Source organism: Beta vulgaris, chromosome 7 (genome assembly GCF_026745355.1).
Source record: "Beta vulgaris subsp. vulgaris cultivar EL10 chromosome 7, EL10.2, whole genome shotgun sequence".
Taxonomy (NCBI): domain Eukaryota; kingdom Viridiplantae; phylum Streptophyta; class Magnoliopsida; order Caryophyllales; family Amaranthaceae; genus Beta; species Beta vulgaris.
The window spans coordinates 2,330,731-2,343,269 of NC_079208.1; the positions used below are offsets into that span (position 1 = coordinate 2,330,731).

Sequence of the window (12,539 nt, forward strand, 5' to 3'; positions counted from 1 at the left end):
TTGAATTGTTGATTATCAACTTCATTTGGAAATTTGCTTCTTTGACAGTAAGGCTCAGTTTGATAGAGCGTAAAACGTTTTCCTGGAAAGAAGGAGATTGTCATGAATTTCATGTGTTCTTTTTGTATGAATGATGATGAAGATGATCTTCGTTTATTTAGAATGTGCCCTTCTGGCGGTATATGGAGAAATAGCTTTCTGACTAGTGATAGTAAAAACTAGCAAGCTAACATATGTCAACCACAGCCTAAAATATTGCCAAATTATACATCCATTAGAATTTAGCATGTATAGATGTTATGACTTATGAGTGGTATAATATGCTTGTTATACTTGCAACCTAAACAATACCTAATGCTCAAGGATGAGATATCCTAAGCACAATAAAACCATAGCAGTAGAATACGCATAATGTCCTGCTGACTGCTGCAGATAAATGGGCTCAATCACGGGCAGAATCCAGATCCGCGCACCAATCAATCTTGCAAATGAATCCTAAGCATTATCAACATGTTGTGATGTACTCTAGCTTTAGAAGCAGAGAAACTCAGATCCACATCAAACTGCTAGCTACAGGTGATTTGCCATAATCAAAACTAATCCTGCAAAGAGTAGGTCTCACAAACCCAAAGAAAAGAACAGAAGAAAACAGAAAGGAAAGATGATGCTATCTCTAAACTACTATTTAGCCAAGTAAAATGTCGCTCTAAACTATTAGTGAGCAAGAAATCTTTCAACATCTTTTGTTAAACTCGTCATTAGTATACTAATTTACAGAGTACTGCATATCTAATCTGGTCATTCAGATTCCACACCAAATGATTTGATACGTCAAAGAACTATATTTAAACACCTATAACATCTAGCGAGTAAAGAGAAACAAATTAAGGCCACTTTACAAGACTTTTTTTTGTGGCCAATGCACAGGATATTGAACTTGCATCAAGATTTAAGAACCTTAGAATTACCATATTTGATTCAACTCTTTGCTTTTTCCGTAGGCAAAGGCAGTTTGCTTTTGTCTTTCTGATGCTGTAACATGAAGTCATCAAACTGTCTGGCTCGTTTTCGCATGTCCTCAATGATCTGATCTCTTGCGGTATAAATCTGCTTAGGCAAATAGACTTCCAAAAAATCAAACCAATCTCCTAGAGTCATCTTTTCCAGGTCAGGCACATCAGTATTATTAAGTTCTTTGCTTCTACTGGAACAATTTGCCTCCATCTCTTCATCAACTTCTTCATATTCTGATACTTCCCTTTTCTCCTCATCAGACAATGCATTGCTCTCTACTCCATCACAAAGCCCTCCTTCAACAAGAGAAGGGTCCACCACACTGTCATCCTGCTGATTAAGTTCATCTGTCAAGTCTGCACGATGCTGGTCACTTACAGGCAGGGCAACACAGTCATCCTGCTGATTAGGCTGCTCCACGAAGTCTGCACAATACTGCTCACTTACAGGCAGAGCAACACACTCATCCGGCTGTTCAATTTCATCCATATCTCGCACAGACAGAGCATCTTCTCTCTGTTTGCAACCCTCCACCTCCATAAACTTTTCATTTTTTTGATCATCAAGTATATTTTGCTCAAGAGCATCACCTACTGGTTCTTCACAAGGCTCCTCCCTCAAAACTACCACCTTTCCAGGAACTTCTTTTTCCGAAACCTCAGGTATCATATTCTCTAGCACAACAGGATCTTGAACATTATCTAAACACTCAGCATCCACCTTTTTTTTCCTCCCACGACCTCCCCGTGTCTTCTTATTTTCAACAAGGCTTATATTCTCCACTTCTTTACAATGATCCATACCTAAAACCTTGCTTTCCGCTACCTTCTCCATCACATCCTCTGCCTTCTTCGTTCTCCTAGTACTCCTTGTACTCACACCACCCTCCGGCTTCGTGGTAGAAATTTCCACATTCTTACTAACTCCTAAATTCATATCATCAGCATTTTCATCCACTAAACAACTCACTTTCTTCGGCCGCCCTCTACGACACCCTCTCCGATTACCATCAACCCCCTTTTCCATATTCTGTTCCTCCAAATCCCTGTTTGTCATATAACTCTCCGCCTCACAATCTTCGTCTAGCACCTCCACCTTCACCTCCACTTCATGACCCTTCCTGGAAGCAGCTTGCCTCCTAGGGTTCCTCCGACTGTTAACTTCTTCCCTAATTTTAACACTCTCTCCTAAATTCGAACCCTCCTCAACCTCACTTCCCAAATTACTACCAATTTTAACAGCAGCTCGCCTTCTAGGGTTCCTACGATTGTCAATTTCTTCCCTAATTTCAACATTCTCACCCAAATTCAAACCATCCTCAACCCTACCCCTCAAAACAGTACTACTCTTAGAAGCCGCTTGTTTTCTAGGGTTTCTACGATTACCAATATCTTCGCTAATTTCAACAATTTCAACCCTAATTGAGGTTAATTCCCCTAATTTAATCTCATCCGCATGATTAATTTCAGTTGGGGAAAAAGGATTGAGCTGAGTAGAGTTGAGAATCGTACCATTGGAAGATTCGAGGTCTGTAATTTCCCAATTTCCAGAATCTGAATTGAACTCGATTTTGAGGTGTTTTGAGGAAATCCCTTGATCTTTGATTGTTATATTATTGCCTTTCACAACTCGACCGATTCGAACTGACGACCTTGGTTTGAATTCTAGGGTTTCACCTTGTCGTGGCCCTTTTTGTATTACCAGCTTCAGATTTGAGGACGCCATTGTTGAACAATGAAAGAGATAGGAATGAAATTGAAGAGTATAGTCTGAGTGAGTGAGTGAGCAAGTCGTATAAATTTTGGCGCTTTGATAGTTCTTTAAATTTTGAATTTCTTTCTCATCTTCTTGTTTTTGGTTTAATAGTGTAAAATATCAATTCATCTTGAAGATGTACAAACTCGGTACATTAATTAGTACTTTTATACTCCTTCCGTTTCAAAATAGATGATACATTTTGACTAAAACGCTTTTCGATGCACTACTTTGACTACTAATATCTTTAATTATGTATTAGAGTAAAGTATAAAATTTTGATTTTCTGAAAATATACATTAAGACAAATCCAACAACATATTACATTATAACATTTGATTTTACCTAATAGTAAATAATGCATGGTCAAACCTCATTCATGAATAGTGGAAAAGTCAAAATGTATCATCTATTTTGAAACGGAGGAAGTAAATAAAATGTTATTGATATTAAGTTGTAGGAGTTAAATATTAAGTTACGATTTTTTCTTATTTGGAAAAATATTGGAAAATCACGACTTAATATTTTAGTCATGCCAACTTAATATTAATAACATTTATATATACGAAAATGCTACTTGTTGTACAAATTTCGTACATCTCTGAGATGACTAGTGCTCCTTCATATATCAATGTATCATATTAACGTTTTAAAAACTCATGGTTGATGTATGAGATTGGAGCAAATTAACCTCAGGTTCGTTAAGTGTAACATGACCCAACCCGACCTGATTCGAATCACTTGATCGCAGGTATGATTTGGACCGATAAAATATGTATAAACTAATGTGGAATATGTGTATGTTTCTGTCATTTCTTATAAATTATATTGCAAAATTAAAGACTTTGTTTCTTACTATAGGTGCTCATATCTCATATCTTGCCTTGTATCATGCATGGAATTCAGTTTGCTCTCTACATTGTCAAGAATACAGTCATCACGAGTAGATTGAATGTATGAGTAGACCTAGTTATTAAACGGATGGTTAATTGGTTGTGCGAGTAATTAGTGGCCAATAACATGTTGGCCAACATGCGTAAAGTAATAACGTGTCCAATAGATTTTCTTTTATCATTACATGACCCTTACATTTATTGGTTGGAACGATAAATATGTATACACTAACGTGGAATATTATGCGTACGTGTCCGTCATTTCTTATAAATTAGACTCTTATGTTATTTTTATCATCCTAATTATTCCTTAATTATTTTCTATCAATAATGTACGTCACAAGTTGGTCATTCATAATTATCCTACTCCAAGTTCGGGACTATTGGAACATTATTAGCTACTAGCTTACCCAATGTTTTATGTGATTAGGACTATAATGTTGTGATTATACCAACTGGGATTGGCCTGAGTAGTTAAGGGTCTCTTGCTCCTTAACCAAGGTATTGGGTTCGAGCCTTACTTGGGTGTGGAAAAAATCCCAACTGGGAGGATGCTGTCCTTTGAGGCACCCATGCAAACTCCTGCAGGAGATTAGTCCACTCGTCGAAAACGGTGAGAAACTCCTCGTAGTAGGACCAAAAAATAATATTATGCTTTGTTGTGCAATGTACTCCAAAATGAGCAAGCATGATCCTCCAATCACATTTTGATAACAATCTCTCCGTAGAAAATCAAGAAAGCAATAATAAATTTATGCATAGGATCATTCATTTATAAACATCATCACCAATAGTTGACATGGACAAATATATAAGAAGCAAAGAATTGAAAGAAAAAGAACAAAAAAAGAATCAAAAGAAACTTATTAGTTTATTAGGGATTACAAAGATTTTAATTTGATAAATTAGCGAATAAACGATATGCAGAAAAGAGTGCAGCAGGTGTTAGAGAAACAAATGCCAAAACAGACATGCTGACTGAAGCTGCCACAAGTTCTAAGCCAACACCCGTGTATTCACTCCTTAATGCAACTGATATTGTTGCCCCAACTGATGCTGATGAAAATAACATGTACGCCAACAGCTGCAAAATTTTATTTACCAAACCAAGATAAATTTAGTTTGTTGTTGCTAAACAAAAATAAATTAGGAACTTCTAATTAATCAATATAAGTACCTAAGGCTAAAAGTCATAATAACAATTTGATTTTCATAATATCATTCCAACGCACAAGTTTGATCATCTATACAAATATATTAAAAGGCGTGCGAAAGAAAGCTTATGTTCCACGTTAATTACACTCTCCTCAAATTTCTAATGCAAATATTTTATGTTTATGTTTATGTTTATTCCTCACTTAAAAAAAATGTGTAAGTGCAAGGTATTGAACACGTGACTTTTGAAATGAAAAGTAAAAGTTTAACCATCAATATATTATTACTTTGTTGTCTAATGTTTCAAATAAAATATTATGAAGTCTTTTAATAATTATAATTAACTAAAAAGACTTAAACAAGTATATATATTGCTAACACTCTTATTATGTAACTTACATGAGAATATTGATATCATGTTCTCTTATCACAATTCCTTTTAAGATATTGTTTTCAAACTCAAACCTTTTAATTTTTTTTAGTTATCACGTCGTGACGTGAATTTTTCAATTTATTAGTGGACAAAAAATAAGAAAAGTAGCAAAATAAATTATAAAACTTAAAAATAATAACATATTTGTTTATTGTAACTGACCCGGGGCCGAGGCAAAAAAGAAACTAGTTATATATCCTTTATATAAGGTTGTCTAAAATTTATTGAAAAATATTGTAGTTCAGAAAATATATATGATATGGTTTTCCAAGTATACGCTTTGATTTATATGCAATAATGTGTAGCTGTTATTGGTTTTGACTAGGGATCTATTTATGCTCTTTGTATCAGATCACTTCTATCTTAATTAGAGATTAGGGTCTCTGTGTCACTTAAGTTAAGCAAAAGCATATCACAATATTTAATATTATAGGTTAGGTTATAAATTAAACTTTCTCTATTTTCTTGAAATTGCTAATTTTTTTATCCCTATACCATTACTATTATTACAATAAATTAAAGGTTATAAATTATATATATTTCTCTCTTTCCTTGAAATCGCAACACTCTAATCTTTGCTCAATCGACATAATTCACGTTGACCACATTTTTTAGTTAATATATCAAAAAAATTATGTAAAAGGTTACTCTCTCAGTTTTTTTTTTCTTCTCACTTGAAATCTAGACACTATTCATACTTAGATAGAATCTGCGCAATTTTTTTCAACTTATAAGAAAAAATATAATCATGTACGGTCTTGTTTGATTCTTCTCAATTAATACTTTATCAATATTCAATCGTTATAATTTTTACTAATATATAATAAAAAATATTTAAGTTCAAATATGTGTATTAGGAGACGCGCATCGGAAAGGTAGAAGGATAAAAAGCAGAGGGAGTATTAAATAAACTTGCCTTAATTTATATAATCAAAGTATAAACTAATTCAATATTAACAAATAAAAAATATAAATGGTAAAGTTATGTATCGCAATTTTTAGAAAAAAATAAAATATATTTTTACTAGACATATTGAAATAGTACTACTATATGTGACTATTATTAGATTTTGGATAATGAAGCAGTATAAGTTTTTAGGACGCAGTGACACTGATAATGGACGAGTTGTGAAAGAAATAGAGAAAATATAATATTGACCTGATCTCCACAGAAGTCAATCCAAATTGCAACCTTGCGTGGAATTACGTCTGTTTTGGTACGAAGTTCGTGACCTTTTATCCCAACTTGCACTGCTGTATACACCGTCACAATGACTGCTATGCCAAGCAAATAACTGCGCAACAAAAATAGAGAAGGTCCCAATTAGAAACGCCCCATATACTCCAAATACAAATTGCATCCTAATTTTGTTCAAATTAGTACATACACATGTGACATGTCCGTAGGAATAGAATCATAATCACGATGAACATGAAGTACTAGATTATGTACACGGAGATCAATATGAATGAACATGTACCAACTATAGATGTACATATATTCATTTGGCTTGTTATCCATGTATATTTGCCTTGTTAATAACTATGTAAATACACTCACTATGCTCTATATATGTATTAGCGTGCGTAAGATCTAAACTTTGCAAATTTTGAATGATGTAATGGCCGGTCCTGAAAAATGGAAAAGTAACATATTCTATGAATTAATGAATATAGTTTTGTCATGCATTTTTATGTAGAGAGTGTAACAATTTATGTGTTGATCACAATAAATAAAATTTGTCAGGAAAAGATTTTACTTCATCATCTAGTGCTTAAGGAGACCAATATAAGAAACTTCTTTCATTTTGTGAACATCCCATGATACTTTTTCCTACCACTGAATTAATTGGCACTTCATATACATGTACAGTTGTACTTTCAGAAAACTTCTACTTTACGTTCTATGTCAACCAAATAAGCTCTGAATTGCATTGAGACCATACATAGATGTATGTTGTGTCTTAAAACTACAGGAAACTAATAAATATGAGCCATGCAAATCTGAAAGATTCACTAACTTATAGTATCATGTTTCTTCACATGAATTTTAATATTTTATGAGCTGTATAAATTATCTTCATTGATTAAACTATTGTCTTTTTTTTATTATGGGACACTAACTTTAATTTACTTATTAAAACTGATTTGCGCTTACTAGAGTTTCATGTCATATGTATGCCTTTAGTACTGGACATTACTTTTAGAATTTCACATAATAATATTGATTTTAACAAACTAATCCTAAATCTTACTCGCTGAAAATAGAGGTGATAAAAAAAATAGTTTGCTAAATGACGCCTTAAACCCGTTGTTTTTAGGTTGTTCAAATTTTTTTTTCAGGCCTAGCTAAATAGAGTAGCGAGTTTAAACATTCTTAATTAGTTTTAATTTTTTTTTTAATAAGGAGGACAAGTTTAGGCTAACATCCTATTCTAGGGACCAACTTAAACATCCTCACGTATGATGATCCATTCTAAATGAAATCGAGTTTTACAAGTTAGAACTTATCTTTCGATTAGAAATAATAATAATCTTACTGCATTATACTCGAAAGTTGAAGAGAACTGCATGCCCTTAAGTTATACTTCTTCCGCTATTGTAAAAATACGTCATACTTCTTATGTTAAGTGAGTATGACTTAAAAATAACTAACTCAGTTTAAGTGCACAAGAACTAGCAACTTTCTTTAATACATGTGCGTGCGTAAATGTTAAACTTCATTTATGTGATTTTTATACTTTTGTTTCAAACAAGTATATATAATATACTTGGATTGTGTTTTTCTTCGTAAACGGTAAGAAATCTTTTAATTGAGCTGTAACCGTAAGGAGTACATCAATTACCTTAACCCGTAATATAGATAAAAGTCACCAACACAAGCCATAAGGATGAAAGATAGGCAAGAAAAGGCCAAAGCACATGCCCTAAAAATCAATACCCATAACTTCATCCATTCACCCTTCCAAATCTTCCCATCTGACGGTCCCGGGGAGTACGATTCCGGTGTCACTCTAGCTCCACCCTCGACATCAGTACCCGGTGGCCGCGGAAGTCGTACGTCCGCTTGCTTTACCGGTGGTTGTTGCATTTTATTCAGATTATAAGAGGAAAAGAGATCTTTTGAATAAAGGAGATCAAGAGGGGAAAAATAATAGTAGTTGTTCACGAACTAGTACTTATACTATTTATATGTATACTTGTGCTCAACCTATTATGATTAAAAATGTAAAATTATGGTCAAATGTAACTAAGCTATATATGAGATTTCATGGAATCTTTTAATTAGAGGACTAAAGGCTGTCTTCAAGTAAGTTCAACGATCTAAGCACGTGAATTATGGTAAAAATGATTATGTTGATGATTAACCAACGACTTTTAGCGTAGACTTGCTTGAATTTATAAAGCTTGTACTTATTTGACGTGATATCTAAATGTCCTACAACTTGCATGGATTGTATACCTACATTTTTACCCGTAATTATTATTCTTTGAGCTAAAATTGTTTTCTAATTGATACAATATTAATATCATAGATGATATTATTATAATAATAGACATCTAGTATTTAAATAGGATTATAGTTAATAAGATAGAATTAGTTGATATAGTTTATTTATTGTACAACTAGAGTTTAGTTGGATATATTTTAGGAGTTAACTGGTTATTAGGCCCGGGTTATGCTCTGGAAAATAATTCATTTATTAATATAATACTTTATGATAATAACACTAAATACAACTTAGCCTAGTGGTTAGAACTTTAGTATTTGTAGTTGAGGTCTTGAGATCAAATCCTATACTATGCAATTTTTTTATTTCACGTGGCACAGTTTCTTGTTTTCGCACGCCTTTTAATATATTTGTATAGATAGATGTTTAGTGAGGTTTCCTAGCCTTGTAATATAACTACGTGATTGATGAATCAGAAAAAGTGTGATCAATATTGAGAATGGTATTGATTGGCAGATAAAAATTTAACGAAAATATATTTCAACTTAATAAAATGAACATAGTCGATCAATGAATTAAGCTTCTTTCAGAAAAATATTCATGAAGCTTTTGCCAAGATCAAAACCACCAAAATGAATTATTTTCTGAATTGCAACTAGTTGAGGAAAAAGAATTCTTACCAAAACTCCCTGGCCAAATATTTACGCAATTGGTATATTAAACTAATGATATAGCATAATTGTCCGATTAAAGTATTAACTTTAGAAAGTCAACAGCATTATGCAAAGATGTAATGGTATTCTAGAAAGTCGTGAAGTGAATAACACATGAAACAGGTTGTAAGTCTAAAGGAAAACTTGGTCCAAAAACGATGAACAGATGAAACCAATAGCATGGTCTATTGTTTTTTTTATCTCATTGCATTGTTTGAATGAGTGGCTTTTTTTCTTGTTTAAACTATCTTATTGGCCACTTGCATCTAAGCTTTTTTTTTTTTTTTCGGTGAAATACGGTAGCATAAAGATTAACGGTTCATGGCAAAAAGCCTAGTACAATCCGAGTTTAATAAATCCATACAATAATGAGGGGGGGTGGGAAGGTAATATATTACATTCCGATGGTTTCTCCCTCTCCTACAGTTATGCGACAACGCGTCCGCCACCTTGTTTTACTTCCTCCTAACGAACAACAGGCTCATCTCTTGGAAATACCGCAGCAGCTCCCTGCAATGCATCTAAGCTTCAAAAACCATATAGAGTTCATACGTTTGAGATATTGGGTGTTTGTGATAACACCCTTACTAATATGTGAAACTAATATTTTGGGCCAAAATATGCCTTGAGTCGGTTACGATAATCAAATATGTCATTATTCATTGAAATTGTAGTGTATTGGTGGTTAAATAACTCACATTTTATTTCAAATGTCATATGTTCCATTCCTATTACTTACACATTAATAAAATTATTAAATGAGATCATAAAGATTTGTATTAAAAGTTTGAGAAGAGTGCCATGTGGATGTGCCTCATCCATTGGAGAGTGTCATGTCACACCGTTCCGTTAATGGAAACGCCTTTTAATATTACTGGCTCAGGGCATAGATGAACATGTGCTGTTAGGCTGGCAATGACCAGCCAAAAATAGAGGTTGTGCAAATTAACAATAAATGATCTAAAATATGAAATAACATTAACTCAATATGTTATAAACACACTATACGTGGACCAATTGGGTATACATTTCAAGTACCACATCGGAGAGATAAGAAGAAGCTATATACTTTATAAGAGTTCACCAATTACATTAATATGATGCTTTTTGGAAAGAGCCCAAAAACAAATCAGTGCGAATTTAGCCAAAGCAGACAATATCATACTAATGGTGGATTTGTAGATGGACTCATGGACCCTACAAATGGTATCAGAGCCGACGGTTCGGCTGGGAGACCATGCATACAACAGTGGAACCATGGTCGACTTGCTGAAGCACGTAGGGTGTAGGCAGTGTAGCTCTAAGGAGTGGGTGCAAGTCTTTGGTGGTATTATGTATGCTTCTCAAAGCCTGTTGACTCAGTTAATGCATGGACATGCAACTGTAGAGGCAGAGATATGTCATGGGTGCAACCGGGAAGCATGGAACGGGAACAAGTTGGTTGAAGGCATAGCTCAGTGGCTTCCAGTCTGACCTCGCGATGAGAAATTTGTGCTTGTTGCCTTATGTCGAAAGTCTTCCTGATATTGTGATGGTCATGTGGCGTGTTCCCCAGGTTGGCGACAGTATGAAATGATTGGACGGATTATCACTGGAGGGAAGGCTTGTAGTCCTTGGTCTGAGGGGAGGATTGTTGGGCATTGATAAGTGTCAAATATAATATTTTTTTCCCTTTATATCTGTTTGTTAAGTCCCTAACTTTATTAATAAAAAGTGATTCTTACGTTTTTAGTGAAATATCGGTAATTGAAACTGTTGGGTTACTAGCTATCTAGTGATTACTTGTTATTCATGACCACCACTAGTAATTCATACTGCTCTTATTCATATTATGGTATGTTAGCAGGTATTATGATATGAAGCCAAAGCCCAATTGTACCACCAAACCCACGCAACACACGCACGCATCAAAGGAATAAGAGAAGAAAATAAAGAGAAAAGAAAAAAAGGAAGAAAACCCGTATGGTTTTGACTGGAGATTACGGGCAGCAATCTATATGTAAATATATTAAAAGTTGAACCTGTTAAAGAAACACTGTTACATGGCACTTTTCTCAAATTTTTGATACACATGTTTATAATCTTATTTAAAAATATTAACAATATGTAGTTACTAGGATTCAAACACATGATCTCTGAAATGAAATGGGATTCAAACACATGAACTCTGAAATGAAATGGGATTCAAACACATGATCTCTGAAATGAAATGGGATTCAAACACATGATCTCTGAAATGAAATGGGATTCAAACACATGATCTCTGAAATGAAATGTGAGAGTTTAACCACTAATCCACTACAATTTTGATGCTTTATGTTTCAAAGTAAAACATAATAAAGTCTTATAATTAATAATTATAAAGACATAGACAAATTTTTTGACCTCTATCACTTTTATTAAGTAATAACACTCTTTTACCGCAATTCCATTGGAATTATTATCTTTATCCCCAATTCTATTGAAATTGTTATTTTTATCCCCAATTTCTTAGATTTTTTTTTAAACATCCTACTGTGCTATAACGTCTGTTTTCCAATTTCGTACTAGACACATAATGTTGCCAAAACTAATAAAATCAATAATGAAATTTATGAATAATTATATATTTAATAATTGTAACAGACTCGAGACATAATCGTTCAGGCCAAAATACTAGTAAGGGATTGAAAAGGAGGAGGAAGCCCTACTAACGGGGGGATAGACTCACACACGGAGGAGGAGAAAAAGGGGACATTAGTATACGAAAGAAACAAGGGTGAGCGCAACATAGAGGAGACGAAAAGAGACGCACAAAGCGATGAATGCGGCCATGAATTATTCTACTATTGTGATGTTTCTCGATATTATGAGTAGCTAAATTCCTAATTCTATGACTTAGATGAAACCCTAATATTATGAATTGATAGTTTTATTGTGTTTGAGGAGTGATTTTTGGTTTATGATTGCATAACTATTGAGATTATTTTTGGATTGATTATTGTTTGTAATATAGATTGATGATTGTTCTTATAGAATTAATTGTTGGTTTATATTGTCATCAAATTTACATATTTTGTTCTTATAGTTCAAGGTGTGATATTATGTAATGGTATTTTCTGATTGTGGTTGAAAAGCTGAATAA

At 33.5% G+C, this 12,539-nt stretch overlaps 2 protein-coding genes across 3 annotated transcripts; both read right to left on the minus strand.

Annotated features, from left to right (window-relative positions):
• Positions 1-206: 206 nt before the first annotated feature.
• LOC104898240 (FHA domain-containing protein At4g14490) lies at positions 207-2,845 on the minus strand. 2 transcript variants are annotated; one of them, XM_019250726.3, is made up of 2 exons: positions 969-2,845; positions 207-570 (listed from the first exon to the last, which is right to left on the minus strand). In XM_019250726.3, exon 1 carries the CDS (start codon positions 2,737-2,739, stop codon positions 979-981), a length of 1,761 nt encoding a protein of 586 aa, XP_019106271.2. In that variant the 5' UTR covers positions 2,740-2,845; the 3' UTR covers positions 207-570; positions 969-978. The 2 variants fall into 2 exon arrangements, with proteins under 2 accessions (XP_019106271.2, XP_010683594.2); XM_010685292.4 differs by having other exon boundaries at positions 207-602.
• A 1,541-nt stretch (positions 2,846-4,386) lies between these two features.
• Positions 4,387-8,397, minus strand: LOC104898241 (CASP-like protein 4B1). The gene is made up of 3 exons (XM_010685293.4): positions 8,097-8,397; positions 6,410-6,545; positions 4,387-4,746 (listed from the first exon to the last, which is right to left on the minus strand). The coding sequence occupies exons 1-3, from the start codon at positions 8,339-8,341 to the stop codon at positions 4,555-4,557; spliced, it is 573 nt and encodes a 190-aa protein (XP_010683595.2). The 5' UTR covers positions 8,342-8,397; the 3' UTR covers positions 4,387-4,554.
• Positions 8,398-12,539: the final 4,142 nt, after the last annotated feature.

Coding starts and splice junctions, on each gene's coding strand:
- LOC104898241 (XM_010685293.4), bottom strand. CDS start 8,341: ATGCAACAACCACCGGTAAAGCAAGCGGACGTACGACTTCCGCGGCCA. Junction 6,546..8,096: donor TATCTATATTACGGGTTAAG/GTAATTGATGTA, acceptor TTTGTTGCGCAG/TTATTTGCTTGGCATAGCAG. Junction 4,747..6,409: donor TTGACTTCTGTGGAGATCAG/GTCAATATTATA, acceptor AAAATTTTGCAG/CTGTTGGCGTACATGTTATT.
- LOC104898240 (XM_019250726.3), bottom strand. CDS start 2,739: ATGGCGTCCTCAAATCTGAAGCTGGTAATACAAAAAGGGCCACGACAA.